We start from the raw sequence: 22,249 nt of genomic DNA, 5'->3' as shown, positions 1-22,249 counted from the left end.
TCCTGAAGCGAAGAGAGTTAACTGGTTCAGTCCCCAGACAGCGCACATACTGGAACAGACTGATGTTCCTGTCTCTCTGTCTCTCCCTTCCTCTCCCTAAATTCAACAAAATAAACTAATTATTTTTAAGGATCTAGTCTTTTCTGGAGAGACTTGGTGTTTCATACACACAGTGCACTATGCATCATTCTTTGATCTTACATTAACTGTCACAGAGCTGTTGTGTTTTCGATGCTCTGCCTGTGGTGGTGGGACAGCCCTGCTCCCCGTTCCTCTCAGCTCTCCTTTCTCCGTTGGAAGGAATGTGCTGATCGCACCTGCGGCCCCTCTTGGTCTGCCCTTTTACTTATTTTTTGGACTGGCTATTTTTGTGGGGGCGAGCATAAACAAATTTCACTTTTTTGTTTTCTTTTTCAAGAACTAAAATGATATTATTGAAATATTAATATCATTTCAGCCCTTGAATTGAGCATCTTTCCATTTTCCTCTGTGTCAGGCAAACTTTTTCTCTATGTTTCAATTAAGTATCACTGACATGTAACATTGTATCAGTGTCAGATTTAACCATTTTAAAGTATACATTATGGTTCTTCTGTTCCTGTTAGATCATTAAGCTTGATAAGTCTGTGTGAGGGAGCTTCCTCTTCTGTTGCAATAGTGGTGGGTTTAAATCTCACACCTGATGCTCATGCTGTCTTCCTCCACCCTCTCCCCCTCCATTTCACCTCCATTGCTTCCCTCCTCCTTCCATTCCACTGCTTTGGCCCTGTTTTTCCCTGCTTCCCTCTGCATGTGAGATGCTCCTGTCCAGGCTGACATGAGTATCCCATTGACCTGTCAGCACAGAATGCTACAGGATCACGATCTTTCTCTCTTATTTTCTCATCCCTTCTCCTTTGTTCAGAAAGGCATTGACTGTACTCTGGTATCCTTGCCATTGCATGCAGCGTTCCCTTGTGATGTCTGTGTCCCCAGCCCCAGGTTTTAGTGCTCTCGAGGAAGGACCCCGTGTGTATCAGTGGTGTCAGGCCATGTGCTCCATCAGGGTTGCTGGGTGATGAAGGTAGTCCAGTTCATGGGCTTGGTGCATCCTGCTTTATTGTGTTCTTGCCTCTTTGCTCCAATGCAGAGGGTTTTGGAAAATAACCTCACAGGTGAGCTCCAGGAGGGCCGAGGCTCTTGAACCCCCACCTTGCCCCTTACCTGTGTCAGGTTTTCCAATGCCTGGGGGGTTTTGTGGGAGAGGCAGGGACACAGATAATGTGAGCTCACCTGCCTCCCATAAACAAAATTGGGAGATGTGGGGCTCCCCAACTGCTCTGAATATGGCATCCCAGCCTGGGACGGTTCCTGGGCATAAGCCAATGGTATAGATGACCAGTTCACTCCTTTGGGTCAGACAGGCCATTTGGAATGGGAGATGGGATACTTGTGAAAGACCGTTCTAGTTTTCAGGAGTAATGCTCTTCCTAAAGGTACATTCTAATTGACTGGCTGGTAGAAGTTGCCACCATGAAGGACTTCACAAGCCTATGCCTTCACCTGACTGTGGAGTGTGTGGACCGGTATCTACGGAGGAGGCTGGTACCCCGGTATAGGCTCCAGCTGCTGGGCATTGCCTGCATGGTCATCTGTACCCGGTGAGAAGCCCCCCTCCTTGTGGCTTTGCCCATAGGATGATGCATAATATACTGGCCCTGCCCTAGTTCTTGGGCTGGCTTTTCAGAGAAATAAACTTTCAGTGATCCCCTTATTAGATGGGGGTTTTAATTTTAGGGAGTACCCAAGCTGCATAGTCCTCCCCACACAGGGATGGCAGAGCTGACCCTCGATGTATGGGCAGCCACTCATCTCAGCACAGGGCTCAGGCCCCCGAGTATGGCCTTCCTTGGGCAGGCTCAAGCTGGACCTCTTTACCCCTGGCCCCTGAGGATGACTTGGCAAGGAAGGAAGGTCATAGTTCTCCACCCAAGATCACAGAAAGACTGCTTGTTGGCAGTCAGTTTCCCAGGAATGTGTTTCTCAAATACATGTTATCAAAGACCTCTATTTAGTGGGTCTCACACACACACACACCCCCCCACCCAGCTCCCTGAAGAGTACACTGCAGCCACACAGACAGGGCACATTTGCCTCACGTGCAGCATGGACCCCTGGCAGCGGCGATCGTATAAGCTGTGCCATCTACATTCTACCTAAGTCTGCCGCCCTTTAGCAGCTGCCTGTCTGCCAGCTCTGCCTTTGGAAGCAATATGGACAGCGATTCCCATCACACAGTTTGCATTTTCTAGTTTTCCTAAACCAGGTGGCCTGCCATTTACCTTGGACAATACTCTCTCCAGACCAACCATCATTGTCTGCAAGGCTTGGGGGAGTGTGGAACAGGCTCATTGTACACAGTAGTGCAAACTATAAAGATTGATTTCTTTTGCACAGGAACCCAGAGGGGTCCAGGCTCACCATGTCATTGGGATGGCTTTTCTGTTTCACGAGGTCACAGAGGAGCCCCAGTTTCTGTCTCACTCTCTGCCATCACCCCCTTGACCACTGTAGTCACCATGTCTACACAGCATGTTCAGTCACGTGGACACTTGGAATGAGAAAGCGTGGTCTCTGGGTAGTCATGGAGGCAGGGCTGTATGACCACAGGCGGAGGAAGTGTGGGCTCAGGGTCAGCAAACAGACCACTGCATGCTATTCCGGGCCCCTTAGCATTTCAAGTCTTCTTGCCATCAGACACTGAGTTACTGGACCACAGACTGACTAGCAGCGAGATGCCAATTGCTTTAAAATGTTTTAGAGGCCAAGATACTCCCTCCTCTGCTCTTAAAGTAGCACGTGCTATGGCTTCAAGCTCAGGGTTCTCGGCGACCCCACTTGCATCTCATCTTTTCAGCACCTGTGGTCCCTGTACCTCCTCTCCTTTCAGTCAAGCCAACAGCAGTGTGGGAGCTGCAGAGTCCTCAGGACAGTGATCACAGGCCCTGTCCTCAGCAGGCCACTGGACCAGAGTGTCCACTGAGAGTTGGCTCTGGTGGAGAGTACAGAGCACCTGCCTAAGGGACAATCACAGTTCCAGTGGTCAGACTCTGCTGTGTACAAACATTCAAACAACTTCTAGCTCAGCTCTGCTGGCTCACCTGCCATTTATACTCTGCAGAATCTGGCACAAAGCAGGCAAACTCCCCGCCCTGTAGGCACTAAGAGGATTGACTGGTCACGTCATTAATGGCCGCCTTTTGCAGAAACATCTGTGTGTTCTGCACACAGATGTTCCAGCCATTCTCACTGGTCCATGGCACTATTCTCTCTTCCTTTCCAGCCCCTTATGACACGGTTATGTGATCTTTTCAGTTGCCATCTGCAGTCATAGGCACCCAGGTCCACTCTTTGACCCTCCCCACCCACTGTCACTGAAGTGATTGCCCGACTGAGGGAATTGGGCTTAACTCTCGGACCCCTTCTCAATGTTCTAGGTTCATCAACAAAGAGATCTTGACAATCCGGGAAGCTGTGTGGCTCACAGACAACACGTACAAGTATGAGGACCTGGTGAGGATGATGGGAGAGATCATTTCCGCCCTGGAAGGGAAGATTCGAGTAAGTGGCTTTTTGCTTTTCTCTTGTAAATCACAGTGGAGGTCACATAAGGAGGCGGCAGCATCCAAGGGCAACCTCACGGTGTTGAGCTTTCCTGCCCTGAGAAGTCCTCTTGGACCCAGAGGGCGTCTTGTCACCGCTTGCCCTGGCATTCATCCTGAATGTCAGTGATGCCAAACCCTGTGTTGGGCCAGACTCCCTGTTGAGTGGGTGGGTGAGCTCTTTGTGTGCTGAGACCCCACCTCCCGGTTCTGTCTAGGTCCCCACTGTGGTTGATTACAAGGACATCCTGCTGACGCTGATCCCTGTGGCGCCAAGAACCCAGCACCTGTGCAGCTTCCTCTGCGAGCTCTCCTTGCTGCACACCAGCCTGGCTGCCTACTCGCCAGCCCACCTGGCCGCGGCCGCCCTGCTGCTAGCAAGGCTGACACATGGGCAGAGTAAGGAGCCTGCCTTTCGGGCCGGCTGCTCAGCATAGGCTAAGCCAGGGGCTTGGGCAATTCCTGGAGTCAGGAGACGATGTTCAGATAGAAGGGGGGAGAGACAGAAACAGGCCCCCCTCCCCTGGAGAAGAAAACACCAGAATGGACTAAAAGCCATTCTCTGAGGGTGAGGTTAGGGATGGTTCTAGCTTAAGTACAGGGGCGAGCAAAAGTAGGTTTATAGTTCTGAGTATGCAAAACAGAGTTTATTCTATTATTACTTCTTACGTTCCATACGGGCAACTGTGAACCTACTTGTGCCCACCCCTGTATTCCCCACACTGTTGACAGTGAGCAGGCATGCTTTGTGTGTCAGGTCTTTGTAACCCTGAGTCCAGAAAATGCCATAACAGAACCATCTGGGCTGTAGGAGTAAGTGGGTGTCAGAACAGCCCCACCATTCCTGCTTTTCTCCCCAGCACAGCCCTGGACCTCTCGACTGTGGGACCTCACTGGGTTCTCCTGTGCAGACCTCATACCCTGCGTCTTGAGCCTTCACCAGAAGTGGTAAGTGTGTAAAAGAAAATGGGTTCTGCCTGACTAGGAGGGGGCACACTGCATAGAGTGTTGGCCTGGGACGCAGAGGACCCAGGTCCAAAACCCTGAGGTCGCCGGCTTGAGCAAGGGGTCACTAGCTTGGCTATAGCCCCCTAGTCAAGGCACATATGGGAAAACAATGAACAAGGTACTGCAACGAAGAATTGATGCTTTTCATCTCTCTCCCTTCTTGTCTGTCTGTCCCTATCTGTCCCTCTCTCTGTCTCTCCCTAAAAAAAAAGGAAGGGGGGTTCTTCTACCTTACTTCTGCCACAGAGGCTGTATCCTCAAGTACAGGGGGGAGGGAGGGGATTCTCTTGGGAAGACCAATCCACACAGACCTTTCCTGCAGTGAGTTGTATGTCTCGGAGTTGACATTTAAACATTCCAAGGCCATATTGCTTATTTCACTTGTTTTTTAGCATTTGATCTGTATGCGGTAGCTCCTCCCAACCCAAACCAAATTCTACAGGCAGCAGAATATATAGAAAAAACAAAACCATCTCCATGACAAGTATGAATTTCAGTGCAAGACACATGGCCTAGCTTAGGAGCTGGCAAACTATGGCCACTAGCACATCCCCAGCTCCTGCCCATCTCTGCTCAGTTGGCACTCTCTCCTCCCACTCTGTGGCTCACTCACTTTGTTCCCCACTCCCTCACCACCACATGCATATCTACTAAAGCACGTAGTGATCTTCCTTCACCAGGCTACGCTGCCTCAGTGTCCCCCTCCCCGCTGCACGAGAGGCTGTGTAATTCTGGCTTCTTATCCTCAGACATCCCTGGAAAATGTAACCACTTCCAGGATTCAGAACATATCTAAACCTGGGGCCCCAGACCCCCGGCCAGCTAATCCAAGCCAGAACTTCTCTCCTCCTAGAGCTATTTCTCCTCATAGATTGCATTTGGTATTCTGTGGCTGAGGCCCTGGTCATCCTAGCAGAGACCTTAGGCCAGCCCATTTCTGGTTCTCTGTTCCTGCATCCCAGGGGCTCTGAAGGCAAAGGCACTTGGTTTTCTACATCTTGGGATCTGATGCCCTCAGTTTCCACTGCCACTCCCCCAGCCACCTCCTGCATTACTGCTGTGGAGGCCTCTGAACATGTCACTTCTGCTTACACCCTCTAAGTTGAGCTCAGAAAACTCCAGCATGGCCCCAGATCCCTCTGACCAGCCTCTGCTCTGGCCCATTCACTGTTTCTACCCACTCCCTGCTGTGCTCCAGTTTTGGGGGGACCTATCAGCTATTATCAGGGGTTGACATGGGATTCAGCCCACTGTTTTCTCCTACAGTGCTCAGATCTTGAAGCTAATGAACTGGGAGTGCAGAGACAGGTCAGCGTGTGTATAACCTGTGGTTGCTCATGCTAGGGAGTGCAAATAGCCATTGCCTGTTATTGCTACCAAAAGTTATTGCTAGGTTGTATACCTATCCCTTGAGTTTTTTATTTCCAGATGTATCAGATAAATGAGAACCACTTATTTACAAACTGAACTTTTTTCTATTTTTCCTTTTTTCTTTTTTTTTGAGGAGATGAGATAGTGAGGCAGACTTCCACATGCGCCCCGACTAGGATCCACCCGGCAACCTGTCTGGGGCCAATGCTTGAATTAACCAAGCTATCCTCAGCACCTGAGGCTGACACACTCAGACCAACCGAGCTATCCTCTACACCCAGGGCTGACACTCGAACCAGTCAAGCCACTGGCTGTGGGAGGGGAAGGGGGAGAGAAGCAGATGGTCGCTTCTTGTGTACCCTGACCAAGAATTAAACCCAGAATGTCCATATGCCATGCCGATGCTCTATCTACTGACCCAACCAGCCAGGGCCTGAACTATTTTCTAAATGTATGATTCAACAGGCTCTTAGTAAATTTAGAGTTATGCAGCCATTACCACAGTCAATTTTAGAATATTTTCACCACCCTCAAAAGAAAAACTCTGCACTTCAGTCAAGATGGCAGAGTAGATAAACACCTTATCACCTCCTCTCACAACTACATCAAAATTACAACTAAACTACAGAAAAGTCATTATTCAGAACCACCTGAAATCTGGCTGAATGCAAATTGTACAACTAGAGAAACTAGAGAAGACCTCATAACTTCTGGCTGTAAAAACCAATGGGGATTAGGCTGAGAGAGCCAGAGGGCCACTGGAGTCCCAGCCAGTTCCTTTTAAAGGGCATATGTATGGACTTACAAGGACGAACTGAATTGTCTGACAACAGGGCAGAAGCTTGGGAGGCAACATTCTCCCAGAAAGAAAGGCTGGCAGAGGCCACTGATCCCTTGATGAGCCCTCTCCCCCAACAGAGCTGGCAGGTGGGCACCATATCTGAGTTCTATCAACCTGGTGAGTCTCTTAGGCTCTACCCCACCCAACTCTCATGCCCACCCAAGCTGTTTCCAGTGTTTTTTCCATACTAATGGCTTGTCTTGGCTCATGTTTCAGATTTTCCTAAAAGCTCTCAAACAAGCAGCACCTGGCCTCAGCATGCCCCATAACTCATGCTAAGTGGCCCCAGGCCTGGCACTAGCAACAATTGGCCTTGGTTTGAAACTTAGCCTTGTCTGGGCACCTCTAAGCTCAGCACAAGTAGCAGCTATCTGCAGATCACTTTATAGTTCATGCCAGGTGGTCCTGGTCAGAACACAGAGGCTGACATTGGCCTGCACCTCACATGAGGCCCCAGAGCTAGCACACACAGTGGACAGCTTCCGACCAAGTTGAAGACTCACTACCCAACCACCTCCACAAAGAACACTCTCAAGGGGGTGATTCAGTGGTCACCAGAGCCCCATTGAAGAAAGTCCCGCTCTGTGGGGTGGGCCTCTGCATAGCTGATCCTCCACAGAAGTTGGTGGTTGCAGCCAGTTCTCGCAACTGATTGGCCTGGGGGTAAATCCCTGCTACTGAAGTGCCAACAACGATCAAGGCTCAACTACAAGAGGACGGTGTACACAGTCCACACAGGAGACACACCCTGAGTGCCCAGCTTGGGTGCTCCAGGGGGCTGTGCCGCTGGACCCTACAGAACACCTACTGTATTAGGCCTTTCTGCCAAGCCAGGGGGACATGGTAGCTCTACATAGTACATGGAAACAAACACAGGGAAGCTGCCTAAATAAGAAGACAAAGAAACATTTCCCAAATGAAAGAACAGAACAGAACTCCAGAAAAACAACTAACCATGGAGCAATCTACTAGATGCCTAGTTCAAAACGCTATTTATAAGGATGCTCAATGAAATTAGTGAGAACCTCAATGGCATAAAAAAAGACCAGTCAGAAATGAAGGATACACTGCTTGGCCTGTGGTGGCACAGCAGATAGAATGCCAACCTAGAATACTAACGTCACTGCTTTGAAACCTGGGCTTGCCTGGTTAAGGCACATACAACAAGCAGCCAATGAACAGCTGGAGTGAAGCAACTACTTCTTGTCCCACACCTGTAAAATTAGTAATTTTTTTTTTTTTTTTTTACAGAGACAGTCAGAGAGAGGGATAGATAGGGACAGACAAACAGGAACAGAGAGAGATAAGAAGCATCAATCATCAGTTTTTCGTTGCGACACCTTAGTTGTTCATTGATTGCTCTCTCATATGTGCCTTGATCACGGGCCTTCAGCAGACCGAGTAACCCCTTGCTCGAGCCAGCGACCTTGGGTCCAAGCTGGTGAGCTTTTGCTCAAACCAGATGAGCCCGCGCTCAAACTGGCGACTTCAGGGTCTCGAACCTGGGTCCTCAGCATCCCACTCCGACGCTCTATCCATTTTGCTACCGCCTGGTCAGGTAGTAAATAAAATCTTAAAAATAAAAAAATGAAAGAAAAAAGAAATGAAGGATACACTAACTGAAGTGAGAATAATTTATAGGGAACAAACAATAGAGTACATCAAGCCAAAAATCAAATCAGTGATCTGGAATATAAGGAAGCTAAAAACACCATATCAGAACAGCAAAAAGAAAAAATCCAAAAAAATGAAGACAGTGTAAGGAGCCTCTGGGAGAGCTTCAGGTGTAGCAACATTTGCATCATGGGGTGCTGGAAGAAAAAGAGAGAGAGAGCAAGAAATTGAAAATCTATTTGAAAAAATGACAGGTCTGAGCAGGCGGTAGCACAGTGGTTAGAGCGTCAGACTGGGATGCAGAGGACCCAGGTTTGAAACCCCATGGTTGCCGGCTTGAGCGCAGGCTAGTAGACATGACCCCGTGGTTACTGGCTTGAGCCCAAGGTCACTGGCTTGAGCAAGGGGTCACTTGCTTTGCTGTAGGCCCCTGGTCAATGCACATACAATAAAGCAATCAATGAACAACTAAGGTGCTGCAATGAAGAATTGATGCTTCTCATCTCTCTCCCCTTCTTCTGTCCCTATCTGCCCCTCTCTCTGTCTGTCACAAAAAAAAATAAAAAATAACAGAAAACTTACCTAACCTGATGAAAGACATACAAGTCCAGAAGCACAGACTCCCAAACAAGATGAACCTAAAAAGGCCCACACCAAGACACATCACAATTAACATACCAAAGGTTAAAAACAAAGAATCTTTAAAACAGCAAGAGAAAAGCAGTTACCTACAAGGGACCTCCCATAAGACTATTAGCTGACCTGGCCTGGTAGCTCAGTCCTGTAGGGCCTGGTCTCCATATGGCGAGGTTGCGGGTTCGATCCCCAGTAAGGGCACATGCAAGAATCAACCAATGCATGCATGATAGGTGGAACAATGGATTGATGTTTCTCTCTTTTGCTCAAAAAATAATTTTTTTTTTAATTAAAAAAAGAAGACTTTTGGCCCTGGCCAGTTGGCTCAGTGGTAGATTGTCGGCCTGGTGTGCAGGAGTCCCGGGTTCAATTCCTGGCCAGGGTACACAGGAGAAGCGCCCATCTGCTTCTCCACGCCTCCCCCTCTCCTTCCTCTCTGTCTCTCTCTTCCCCTCCCGCAGCCAGGGCTCCACTGGAGCAAAGTTGGCCTGGGCGCTGGGGGTGACTCTATGACCTCTGCCTCCGACACTAGGATGGCTCTGGTTGCAACAGAGCGACGCCCCAGATAGGCAGAGCATCGCCCCCTGGTGGGCATGCTGGGTGGATCCCGGTCGGGCGCATGTGGGAGTCTGTCTGACTGCCTCCCCGTTTCCAACTTCAGAAAAATACAAAAAATAAAATAATAATAATAATCATAAAAAAGAAGACTTTCAGCTGATTTATCAACAGAAACTTTGCAGGCCAGAAGGCATTGGCAAGAAATATTCAAGGTCATGAAAAGTATAACCTTGACTTACAACAAAGATTATTCTACCCAGCGAAGCTATCATTTATAGTTGAAGGATATAAAAAGAGCTTCCCAGACAAGAAAAGCTCAAGAAGCTCATCACCACCAAGTCAGTATTATATGAAATGTTAAATAGTCTTTCTTTTCTTTATTGATTGATTTTAGGATCAGCAGAAAGAGTGACACATTCATTTCCCTTAGTTGTACATTCATTGGTCACTTCCCAGGTCACGTTTTTTGTGTTTTTTTTTAGCAGGGGGGGATGAGAAGCAATTCTTTGTCGCACCTTAGTTGTTCATTGATTGCTTTCTCGTTTGTGCCTTGACCGAGGGGTGGGGGGGGTTCCAGCTGAGCCAGTGACCCCACGCTCAAGCTGGTGAGCTTATGCTTAAGCTGACAACCTTAGGGTTTTGAACCTGGGTCCTCTGCGTCCCAGGCCAATGCTCTATCCACTGCAGCACCGCCTGCTCGGTCTTGTTCCCACCATTTGGCTGTTGAGAATCATGCTGTTCTGAGCATCCAGTATAAGTTTCCTTGTGAACAAGTGTTCACATTTCTCTTGGGGATATACCTGGGATTGAATTGCTGGGTCATAGGGTTAGCACTGTTAGGAACTGCTAGGCTTCTCCACAGCACTACCCTGTTTTATCTGCCAACACTGGGCTGTTTTGCAAAGTATGTGGTTCCCTCTCCTTTCAGTGCCAGAGACTAAAATGGGAGTACTGTATTTTGGGATGGGCATGTTGATAATGCCACCCTAGACCCCCACCTGTCCTCCCATTGTCCCTTATGTATACCTCTGTTTGCAGTTTCCATGATGACATCCCCAAGGACTACAGACAAGTCTCTCTGACTGCCGTGAAGCAGCGATTTGAGGACAAGCGCTATGAAGAGATCAGCCAGGAAGAGGTGCCACCCTCCTACCCTTTCTCTTGGTTGCAGTGGGACAGGCCCCTGCCTGCCCCTTGGGACCTATTCCCTCCCTCTGACTCCACTTCCTCGCAGGTGCTGAGCTACAGCCAAGTATGTGCGGCTCTGGGAGTGAAACAGGAGAGCCCAGAACCTCCACCTTTCCTCAGCTCAGGGGACATTCACGCCTTCCTTACCTCTCCCTCTGCAAGAAGAACTAAGAGGTTAGTAAGCCAGGGATCTAGAAGGGTACAGTGCAGTATTGGCTTTTGCGTGCTGGACCCTGGTTCCCTCATGACCCCTGCAACTGCCTGTGGCGCTCTGTCACCCCCTTTATACACAGGGGCCTCCTGAGGCATAACAGGGAGAAGGAAAAGGCCCCGTAAAAATTGAAGCTGTGTTGAGTCCAGACCTTAGGCCCCTGGACCCGAGCTGCCCTGTCCTTCCATGTACTCTTTCTTGCTTTGACTGGTCCCCTCTGAGGACAGATGGGCTTGGGCTTGAGCACAGGGTGAGCTCTGCGGCAGGCTCTGGTCCTGCCACGTACTGGTCATGGCGCCCTCCCTGGGCCCTCTACTCCATGGTGTTGCTACCACTCCATGCATTCCAGCTGCGACCGGATTAGTGTCCTCAGCACCTCCCCTACTCACCCTAATCTGTGTGTATCCTGTTCACTTCGCTCTCCCCCACCTCAATGTCCTGGCTGTACACACCTGGAGTAACTTCCCTTCTCATCCACATGAAGAACTCTTACTGATTCTGCAAAGTCTAGATGAGCCAGAACTCTCCCTGTGCCTCTGGTCCCGCCTCTGGGACTCCCGAGGGCAGGCACTGGGCAGCTTTGTCTTGTCTGTCACCGTACACTAGGCCAGGGTGGGCAGGTGCCAAGGATCCAACACAGCTGCCTGTGACTCAGTTTCTGGCTCTTCCACCTCATAGGAAGCGGGAGAACAGCCTCCAGGAGGACAGGGGCAGCTTTGTCACCACGCCCACCGCAGAGCTGTCCAGCCAGGAGGAGACGTTACTGGGCAGCTTCCTGGACTGGAACCTGGACTACTGCTCTGGCTATGAGGGTGACCAAGAGAGTGAGGGCGAGAAGGAGGGCGAGGGTAAGTCCTATGGACATGAAACCCCCCAGGGGCTAGGCCAGAGGGGGCAGTGGGCAGAAGGGCAGCTCTTGTGAAGGGCCCCGGGCCTTACTTACAGAAAAACATGTCCAGCTACAGGTAGATGTGAGCAAGCAGAGGCCCTAGGACACCACAGCAGGGGATAGGCCAAGTCTGTATCCAGCTCCAGCCAGGCCTGTGTTAATACAAGGTCCTCACCAGGGTAGGGGAAGAGGAAGAGACCCTGTCTGGAGTTCACAATACGATCTTTCTAGAACATTGTGTGAGATGTGCTCCCCACTGCCCTGTTGGGCTCTGTGCCTCACATACTCCTCCAAGGGAGACTGCAGGAGGCCTCGTCCCCGTTTTCTCAGGCAGCTCCCTGCATAGAAAGCCCAATTCAGTTTCTGTCGATTTTCCAATTGCTTTTTTTTGTGTCCATTCAGGAAATTAGGTAAACTATTAGATGACCAATTTGTTGTTACTTCCTACTGTCCCCTATGTCCTATTGGGTGTCATCCAGAGCCTGAAGGAGGCAATTCATCCTCCATTCCTTAACCTGAAGGAGATCAGTACAGGAAACTATCTGGCAAGGTTTACATATGTAGCCAAGTGAGCTGCATGACAGCTGAGCCCTGGGCCACCAGGGTCCCAACTAGACAGGGAGTCACCCTAGTACTGTCCGTGGCCTGACCTCCCCTGACTTCTCCCATAGTGACAGCTCCTAGCGGCGTCCTTGATGTCACTGTGGTGTACCTCAACCCAGAACAGCACTGCTGTCAAGAATCGAGTGATGAGGAGGCCTCTCTAGAGGACGAAGGGTGCCAGGACCTGCATACCATGATGCCGAACACCCAGCCGCCTCTGGCCGCAGGGCCCAAGGCCCCTCTCTGTGGTGGCAGGGAGCGGGGCAAGGACATGATAACCTCAGGGTACTCTTCCATCAGCAGCGTGAGCCCCACAAACTCCTCGGATGGCAGCCCTCCCCATTCTACCTCAGTACTGTCCCCAGGCAGTGACTTGAACACACAGCCTTGCCACCATCATGCCAGAAAGTCGTGTTTACAGTGTCGTGCCCCAAGCTCCCCAGAAAGCAGTGTTCCCCAGCAACAGGTGAAAAGGAAAAACCTGTCGGCCCCCATCCAGGAGGAGCAGGACACGAACTTGTGCTTCCTGAAGCTGTGAGTGTGTCAGTGTTTGCCACAGTGAATGCTGGCAGAAAGGGCTGCTGCTGCACTAGTGAGGCGTGGGGGCATGGGAGGTGGGTGATGTGTAGACCCCCCGGGGGGGGGGGAGGCCTCAAACAGGGGACAGAGCACTTGAGGCACTGAGTCTTTCACCAGGGGAGTCCCATTTGAGCCATTAGAATGTCTAAATCAGAAGAAAAATTCAGATCCTTCTCTGAAAAGTTTAATCTCAAAGCCAAACACCATGTAAAACCTATTTCTCTGTCTTTCACCACACACACCCTATGTTGTTTCTGATTTCTAGGAAGGTTTAAGTCCACAACCTGATAACCACAGCCCCACTGAACCCCTATCCTGGGAGCCAACAGCTTTCACAGTTCATACGTGATCCAGGTAGCCTGGCACAGCATCCTCCCTCCCCACAGCTATCTGGTTTGGGGTTCGAAGGGGAGCTGAGAACTCTGAGCACAGGTCTGTCTCCATGCCCACCTTACCTGCCCTGGTCAGCTACTCCTTCCTCACAAGGCAGAGGGTCCCATGGTGAGGGAGCCCTGACCTATGCATTGTAAGGGACTGCATGTGATAGCCAAGCGTGATGGCCCTGACTTTTTAAAGGCCAGGTTCTCAATGTGGTCATAGGCTCCCTCCCTCCTACATTCCCAGCTCATTTTCGAAATCTGTCCCTCCTTCCAAAGTGATCTATCTGTGTCCCCAACAGATAGTGTCTGTATGAACATCTCTTTGTGCTGAATTTCTGGGCCATTTCTTTTCCTGTATTTCTATCTTCTAAGATGGAAACAAAAATTTCAAATAGAAGGTATTAACATTTTTAAAAAATAGATTCTTTAACATTATTTAGCTAAAACAAGAAAATCTCATTCAAACCCCTCAAAGCTATCCTAGCTCTGTTTATGCAAAAAGAATTTTCCTGGAGAGGTTAGCCAGGAAAGTAAGAGTCATTTATAAATGAGGTGACCCAGAGGCAGAAGAGCAAGATTCAGAGGATCTGTCCCTGCCTGTGGGGCAGGGGTAGGTCTGCTGTGTGTTCCTGAGAATAACTAGCCCAGAGACTCGGGCTCCCCCCTCCCATGGGGGCAGCAGCCAAAACACCAGAGCGATCTGCCCAATAGTGACCCTGACCTCTCCCCAGTTGGGTTGGCCACTGACACTTGCCGTGCTACAACAGCTTTTGTTTCCTCTCGAAATGTCAGAACCACTTGGCCAGGGGTGTTCCCCAAATGCTCTTGAACCGGAACTACAGTAATGTGGAGATGCTGACTCAGAAGTGGCTTTTCTGCGTGGGTGTAGGTGTGTGTGTGTGTGTGTGTCTATCTATGTCCCCATGGGAGCTGTCTTTGCTACTGTAAGAGAATTCTGACCTGGCATGTGGTTGAGGTGAGGGGACCCTGGTGTTAGGATTGTAGACCTCTTGTCAACTGTGTACCTGTAAGATGGGGCAAGAATACCTACCTCACAGGGGTGTTGTGAGGATTAAATGTGATGAGGATAGTGAAAGCTGAGTGACGTGTATATCTGAACTGCCTTTTTGTGGTTTTTTTAAATTGTTATTTATTGATTTTAGAGGGAGGGGTGGAGAGAAAGAGAGACAGAAACATCAGTCCACTTCTGTATGTGCCCTGACTAGGGACAGAACTAGTGGCAACCTTTGTTTACTGGGACCACACCCACCAACTGAGCTATCAGGCCAAGGCTGAACTGCCTTCTTGTTACTTCCTTTTCTACTTTTTAGAGGAGGGGAGATAGTGAGAGACTCCCACATGCACCCCGACCAGGATCTACCTGGGCAACCCTTGTCTGGGGCCAATGCTTGGACCAACTGAGCTAGCCTCAGCGCCCAGGGCCCATGTTCAAACCAATCAAGCCACTGGATGCGAGAGGGGAAGAGAGAAGCGGGAGAGGGAGGGGAAGAGAAGCAGATGGTCGCTTCTCCTATGTGCCCTAACCAGGAATCAAACCAGGGATATCTGCACGCTGGGCCTATGCTCTATCCACTAAGCCAGCTGGATAGGGCCTGTTGTTACTTCCTACTGTCACCCAAGTCACTTTGGGGCACTTGTCATGGCTCCTTATCAAAATCTCAACTCTCTACCTGACCAGGTGGTGGTGTAGTGAATAGTGTCAGACGGGGATGCAGAGGAGCCAGGTTTGAAATCCTGAGGTTGCCGGTTTGAGCACAGTGTGGCTGGCTTGAGCATGGGATCACAGACGTGACCCCATGGTCACTGGCTTGAAGCCCAAGATCGCTGGCTTGAGCAAGGGGTCACTAGCTCTGCTGTAGCCCCTCCCAGTCAAGGCTTGTACGAGAAAGCAATCACTGAACAACTAAGGTGCTGCAATGAAGAATTGGTGCTTCTCATCTATCAATGAACAACTAAGGTGCTGCAATGAATTGGTGCTTCTCATCTACCAATGAACAACTAAGGTGCTGCAATGAAGAATTGGTGCTTCTCATCTCTCTCCTTTCCTGTCTTTCTGTCCCTATTTGTTCCTCTCTCTGTCTCTGTCACACAAAAAAAATAAGTCTCAACTCTGGGTGGACCCATGTCTGCCTTCTCCCAACCTGTGGGAGAAAACTACTCCAGTGGAACCTAAAACTGCCTGATCACAGTGTGGGTTCTCCCTGTGTCTCCCTAAGTTCTAACAATCAGCTTGGTGACCTATGAGTGGTGTGGTCTCTTAAGTACTGATGGGTGCGTTTTCCTTTCCTCTCCTACCTTACAGAGAACGTCATTTTTGGCAGGAATGGCATCACCTTCCCCCCATTAGGCATGAAACCAGGCCACTGCAGTTGGAGGGGCCACCCTAAAAGCAGTCCTAGCTCTGCCCGGGTCCCAACGCTCCTCCCCTTCTCTGTCTGACCCCCTCAACTCCCTTCCTTCATGTCTCTCTCTCCTATGTTGCAGCACCTCCCTTTTAGTGACTACAGTATGAACAGCTCTCCATCTTGAAACAACCGTGCCTCCAAGATTTGTTGTCCTTTCGGCTACCCCCAAATCTCTATTCTTATCTCCAACTACACTGGACCTTGTCCGCATCACTCCTCCAACCCAGGGTGTTCATTTAGTCACTGAACACCCCATCGCCCATCCCTTGGACATCCTAGTAAAGCCTTCCACTTCTTTGACACCGGGCTCTGCTGTCCCTCCACCTCTCTGAGCTCGTTCTTCCTTCATCCATTCCTCCACTGTCTCTGACTATGCACACCTGTTCCACCTTGGGCCATCTTGCTTCATCCCTCACTGCCCAGGTGCCTTCCTAATGCCTCCCCTTGATGTCATCACTTCACCAGTATGTCCAGAATTGAACCCCCTCCATGCTCACTCCCCGCCCCCACCTCGCTTCCAAAACACACTTCATCCTCATCTCTAGCGACTGTGGCCAGTAAATACCGACTGGGCCACTCCCCAGGTCAACAAGGTAGGTGGGCCCTAATTCAGAGTACCTTCAATAAGGACAAAGACGAAGTGATCACAGATGCCACCATCTACCCAGCTACTCACGCCAGAAGCCTGCGCGGCACCCCAGGCCATGGTACCTAGCTCAGGGAGGGAGGGAGCGCCGGGTGGCCGGGGTGGGGGGCTCTGGGCTCAGGATTGGGTAGCTCGTCGGAAAGGGGCGGGCTTGTATCCCGGAAGGGGTGGGGCTTTCCTGCGGCGGCAATTCCTGAAGAGTGGCTGCCGCTTTCATGCTGCCCGCGCACTGCTCGCGCCGGTGTGGCCCGTGCGACAGAGGGAGTCTGGGAGGGAGCGGGAGAGGGAGCAGGAATGGGAGCGAGCGAGGCCCGAGGGAGGCTTTCCCGGGTCTGAGCTGCCCATCTATCTGTCCTTCCCAGGCTGATGGCCGAGCTGCGGGACGCCCTGGACACCTGTGCGGAGCGACAGCGACAACTGGAGCGGAGCCTGCGAGTCTCCCGGCGGCTGCTGCGGGCCTGGTACGCGGACTCCGGGACCACCTGCTAGACCTCCCTCCCTCGGGCCCTCAGAACCCCTCCCAGAACCCCCGGACCCGGAGGCCGGGCCCAGCGCCCACTTCCGAGTTGCCGGTTGTCGGTACTTCCCCCTTTCCTTGAAGGTTCTGAGGATGGGGTTTTGCTTCGAAGCCAGGCGACCCCGCGGAGTCTGTTGGGCCTAGGTTCCGCCTCCTGGCCGTGTGCCACGGCTACCCTGTGTCTTCGCAGGGAACCAGCCGAGACCCCGGCTCCAGAGCCAACTCCAGGGCCAAAAACTAATGAAGAAGTCCTGCCTCCAGGTAAACCTCCGCCACCCGCCTCCAGGTGCTGCCCCTGACCAGTCTCCTGGCATGCAGGATTCTCCTGGGGACAGTGGTGAAAGCTCACTACGCCTGGGCTTTTACAGCATGCACACCCTGCCCCCAAGACCTCAAGGAGCTGGAGTTGCTGACCCAGGCACTGGAGAAAGCTGTGCAGGTGCGAAGAGGCATTTCGAAGACTGGAGACAAGGCCTCCAGCCTGAAGTCTGGGTCCATTGCTGCTCATGCTACCACAGCCTCTGCCCCACCCCAGGCTTCTGAAACAAAACCCCCCAGGGGCATAGGCCAGACCACCACGCCTGCTACCCGCCTCCCTAAACCCAGGCTTCTGTCAGCGGGGGATCAGACCTGTATACGGAGAGGGCCCCACACTGCCAAGCCTGGACAAAGCCTCAGAGACCAACCAGTAGCCCCCCCAGCTGCTCCTCAGGCGCCAGAAGCTTTCAGACTGAAAGAGAAGGGGTAGGTTTCTGATACCCTCACTGGAGGAACTGCTCTTTGCCCGATCAGACCCTGGCCAGCAGCTGTAGTCTGGGACTTGGGGTGTCAGGGAGGGCAGGGCATTGAGGTGGGTGTGGGTTCTGGAGTGCCACCCATGAGGCCCATAGCCTGAAGCTGGAACAGCTGGGTATGAATGTGCCCAGTTTGACAAGCCTGTTCCACTCTCCTCCCTTGGCTGTCCAGTGTCCTGTTCAGTTACCTACTCAACCCAGGGGCTCCAGACGGGCTCTGCTTGTGGTACTCGCTCTTCTCTCTGCCAGAGCAGACCTGGACTGAGCTGGCTCACACGATCACTCTGGAGGCCCTGTTGTGGGGAAGGGGGGGACACTTAGTCTCACCCCTGAGTGGGCTATGAGCAAGGTACAGGGTCTGCAGCCCCAGGGTGAAGCGACGTTTTTCTGAGCACTGGCTTTCCTGACAGGACCCTGTTGCAGCTGCCCATGGCCTTCAGGAAGGCGGCTTCTCAGAACTCCCGGTGAGGCTGAGTCCTGTGACTGGTGGGGGTGATGGGGAGACCAGAGGAATGTAGAAAGCAGGGAAGCCAAGGCTTCCCACCAGTTTGGGGGCATGTTGGTAAGACTTTTCCAAAAGATCCCTCTACTTTCTTTGCTAGGTAGGGACACTATTAAGAGAGTCTGCCCAGGGCCCTGGCCGGCTGGCTCAGTGGTAGAGCGTCGGCCTGGTATGCAGGAGTCCTGGGTTTGATTCTGGCCAGGGCACACAGGAGAAGCACCATCTGCTTCTCCACCCCTCCTCCTCTCCTTCCTCTCTGTCTCTATCTTCCCCTCCCGCAGCCAGGGCTCCATTGGAGCAAAGATGGCCTGGGTGCTGAGGATGGCTCCATGGCCTCTGCCTCGGGCGCTAGAATGGCTCTGGTTGCAACAGAGCAACGCCCCAGATGGGCAGAACATCGCCCCCTGGTGGGCATGCCGGGTGGATCCCAGTCGGGCACATGTCTGACTGCCTCCCCATTTCCAACTTCAGAAAAATACAAAAAAAAAAAAAAGAGAGAGAGAGAGAGAGTCTGCCCAGCTCAGACTGCCATAGTCACCTTAGACTCAGTGGGTTTTGAGGCCCCCAGCTCAGCTGCTTACTTGTAGTCTGCAAGACTTTGAGCAAGGCACCTGGTGTCTTTGAGTTCCAATTTGTCTTCCACGTGCAGGTGATGATAATATTGGTAGCTCTGTAGAGATGTTAACCATAGTGGTTCCTTTCAGGTTATGCACTGTGCCTGGTACAGAGCCAGCACCCAGAGCTCTGACCAGTCATCATAGTTACCAGTCACTGCTGGCCCCTTTCCTCTTCTTCCTGGAATTCTCTCCTAGTATTTCCCAGATTGGGTCAGCTAGCTGGCCAGTGTCCTCTTAGTTCCCTAAAGGCTCCCAAGGCCCTTCCTGGCACTCAGAAGCCCAGGCTGGGGCCCCTGTTCTGGCCCATACCTACTTCCTGAGGCCCCCAGCTGGCTGGAATAATGATCCCTCCCTGGTTCCTGGGGTACCCATGTCTACATCCCAGCCTGTGGGCCCAGCTCAGCTCTACACAGACCAGCGACTCCGTGGATGCCACTGTGTTCTCCAAAACCCGGTTCCTCCAGAAAATGCAGATGACTGTATCCTTACTGGATTTGCTAGGGGATTAGGGGGAAGTGTCTGCTTCTACACTTGGTGAATTTGAGGAGTAACTCCAGGAAGGTCCAGAGCCACTTGCAAACCCCATCTTTGTGGGTGGGGGAGAGCTCACCACAGGGGACTTTCCCTGACCTGTGTCCAGTCTGGCTGGCCCGGCTCTGGGCTCAGTGCTGCAGAAGTGGAGGCAGAGGTGGGGTGCCTGCAGAAGGCCTGCTCGCTACTGAGACTGCGAATGAGGGAAGAGCTCACAACAGGTCAGTGGGCCCTGATACAGGTCTTAGGGTGGGGAAGGCTACAGGACCAACATGGACTCAGCCTGCCCTCCTTGACTCTTATAGACCCTACAGACTGGATGCAGGAGTACCGCTGCCTGTTTACCTTGGAGGGGCTGCAGGCCATGGTGGGGCAGTGTCTCCATAGGCTACAGGAGCTGCAGGCAGGTGAGACTCCACCCCCACTGGTACTGCAGTCTGATAGGGGATCAAGGTCCTCTGGCTACAGGGCAGGATTAGGGACTTTAATAACAACCGAAGAGCTCTCCCCAGTTGTCCCATGGGACCAGTCTGGACAGTCCCCCCACCCCATTCCCTCTCCCCACATACAGAGCCCCACCACTCTAAAGAGTTTGCATATTTGTCCAGTTATTGAAAAAGTTGCATGTGAGAATCAGAGAGGTACTGGCAGATAACTGGCCTAGCCTTGCAAGAGATGACTAGACAATAAGGCTTTTTTTTTTTTTTTTTTTTTTTGTATTTTTCTGAAGCTGGAAACAGGGAGGCAGTCAGACAGACTCCCGCATGCGCCCGATCGGGATCCACCCGGCACGCCCACCAGGGGGCGACGCTCTGCCCATCCAGGGCGTCGCTCTGTCACAACCAGAGCTACTCTAGCGCCTGGGGCAGAGGCCAAGGAGCCATCCCCAGCGCCCGGGCCATCTTTTTGCTCCAATGGAGCCTCGGCTGTGGGAGGGGAAGAGAGAGACAGAGAGGAAGGAGAGGGGGAGGGTTGGAGAAGCAGATGGGCGCTTCTCCTGTGTGCCCTGGCCGGTAATCGAACCCGAGACTTCCGCACGCCAGGCCGACGCTCTACCACTGAGCCAACCAGCCAGGGCCGACAATAGGGCTTTATCCAAGAGGCAAATGGAGACTTTGCAACTTTGTACCCCTTAGAGGAGAGTGGGGAGGAAGTGCCTAGCTGCAACCCCATGAGGCCACATCCTCCTGTCCTCACAGCAGTGGTGGAACAGCCACTGAAGCCATGGCCTGAGGGAAGACTTCCCAGGGCTTCATTGCCCTGTGGAGGAAGAGCAGACCCCATCTGGGGCCCCCAGCTGCTTCTCTACTCCAGCACCGAGGAGCTGCAGACCCTGGCGGCCCTCAGGCTTCGAGTGGGCATGCTGGACCAGCAGATCCACCTGGAAAAGGTATTTCTAGAGTAAGAGGTGGGGAGTAGGTGGCTGGGTGCCAGGAGAGAGGGAGCCATGAGAAGATTCTGGGTCTGGAGCTTTGTGAGGGCTTATGAACCTTTCTCTGCTCCCCACCGTAGCCCCCAGGAAGATGGGAGCCTCTGGGCTCGTGCACTTGCCAGCACCAGCCAGGCCTTGGGGCTGCAGCAGAGAGCTAGGAGCTTTTGGAGGAGGGAGAGGCTGGAGCATGGTGCCTCAAAGCCTGCCCTGGGATTGCCACACTCCCTGGGCCCTCCTATGGGGGCCCTGGACTAGCTGTCTGGGACAAGGCCTCTCTGCAACTACACTGACCCCACATCTCTCCACCAGGTCCTGATGGCAGAGCTCCTCCCCTTGGTGAGCACAGGGGAGCCACTGGGACCGCCCTGGCTGGCGCTGTTCCGGGCTGTGCACAGCCTTCTCTGTGAGGGAGGCCATCATTTCCTCACCATCCTGCGAGATGAGCCTGATGACTGAACCCTTGCTGTGTCAGGGCAAGCTGGGGAGAGCACCCCCTCTCTAGTCCGAGTTAATGAACAAGGATTGGGGAGATTCTCACTGATGGCAGTGGCCTAGGCCAAGATGTCTGGCCACCCTGGGAAGACCAGGTTTCCAAGGGGCATGGACAGCCCCCTGGCTCTTCCTGAGGAAATAGGTCCCTTCTCACAGCTGCTAAATCTGGTCAACTGGGCCCTCCAGTGGCTTGGGGAGACCAGAAACCCATGGAGAGCTTTTCTTAGCTACCTCTGTTTTCTCTCACTTTAATTTTTCCACTGATTTGAGAGAGAGGGGCATTAGCTTGGCCCACTTAGTTGTTCCATTTAGTTGTGCACTCATTGGTTGCTTCTTGTATGTGCCCTTACCCTCAGCTTGCCAGTACAATGCTCTATCCACTGAGCACTTGGCCAGGGCTGTTTTTTCTCAGTTTAGGCTTACAAGCTGCTTATGTGACATTAAAACTACCTAAGTACTCTCTAAAAATCAATAAATAAAATATTTTTTAAAAAACTACTTAAGTATATATATTTATCATACCAAAATGGGATTTGATGCATATTTTGGTTTCTTTGTGTTTTTGTTTTCCAAAAATATATCAAGTGTTTTTTACCAAGACCTCCAACAGGGAACAGGTCCTTTACTCAACACCCCTCACCTGCTCTTCTATTACTTCTTCTGGGGCTCCCACCTCCCCTTTTGAAGGAATCATTACTTTGGAAGGCAAGAGGTCAAGGGCATGGCCTCTGATTTTAAACCAGTCACATATTGGGTTTACACTGACTGTTGGC

At 51.8% G+C, this 22,249-nt stretch overlaps 2 protein-coding genes across 5 annotated transcripts in view; both read left to right on the top strand.

Annotated features, from left to right (window-relative positions):
* Positions 1 to 14,604, top strand: part of CCNF (cyclin F) — a 28,401-nt gene extending 13,797 nt beyond the window's left edge. Inside the window, exons 10-17 of the mRNA XM_066382847.1 lie at positions 1,476 to 1,640; positions 3,477 to 3,600; positions 3,860 to 4,040; positions 4,502 to 4,589; positions 10,708 to 10,807; positions 10,904 to 11,031; positions 11,747 to 11,916; positions 12,629 to 14,604. Of these exons, the coding sequence (XP_066238944.1) occupies positions 1,476 to 1,640; positions 3,477 to 3,600; positions 3,860 to 4,040; positions 4,502 to 4,589; positions 10,708 to 10,807; positions 10,904 to 11,031; positions 11,747 to 11,916; positions 12,629 to 13,098 (1,426 nt within the window). The 3' untranslated portion in view covers positions 13,099 to 14,604. The remainder of the gene's footprint in view (positions 1 to 1,475; positions 1,641 to 3,476; positions 3,601 to 3,859; positions 4,041 to 4,501; positions 4,590 to 10,707; positions 10,808 to 10,903; positions 11,032 to 11,746; positions 11,917 to 12,628) is intronic.
* Positions 14,605 to 16,772: 2,168 nt separating this feature from the next.
* TEDC2 (tubulin epsilon and delta complex 2) lies at positions 16,773 to 22,037 on the top strand. 4 transcript variants are annotated; one of them, XM_066382846.1, is made up of 10 exons: positions 16,773 to 16,832; positions 16,954 to 17,052; positions 17,299 to 17,369; positions 17,477 to 17,852; positions 18,313 to 18,366; positions 19,407 to 19,500; positions 19,662 to 19,773; positions 19,858 to 19,959; positions 20,752 to 20,942; positions 21,294 to 22,037. In XM_066382846.1, exons 1-10 carry the CDS (start codon positions 16,807 to 16,809, stop codon positions 21,438 to 21,440), a joined length of 1,272 nt encoding a protein of 423 aa, XP_066238943.1. In that variant the 5' UTR covers positions 16,773 to 16,806; the 3' UTR covers positions 21,441 to 22,037. The 4 variants fall into 4 exon arrangements, with proteins under 4 accessions (XP_066238943.1, XP_066238940.1, XP_066238942.1 ...); XM_066382843.1 differs by having other exon boundaries at positions 20,689 to 20,942; XM_066382845.1 differs by having other exon boundaries at positions 16,780 to 16,841; positions 20,755 to 20,942.
* Positions 22,038 to 22,249: the final 212 nt, after the last annotated feature.

Source organism: Saccopteryx leptura, chromosome 4, assembly GCF_036850995.1.
Source record: "Saccopteryx leptura isolate mSacLep1 chromosome 4, mSacLep1_pri_phased_curated, whole genome shotgun sequence".
Classification (NCBI taxonomy): domain Eukaryota; kingdom Metazoa; phylum Chordata; class Mammalia; order Chiroptera; family Emballonuridae; genus Saccopteryx; species Saccopteryx leptura.
The sequence above is the reverse complement of the archived record's forward strand: the minus strand, read 5'-3'. Positions and strand labels throughout refer to the sequence as shown.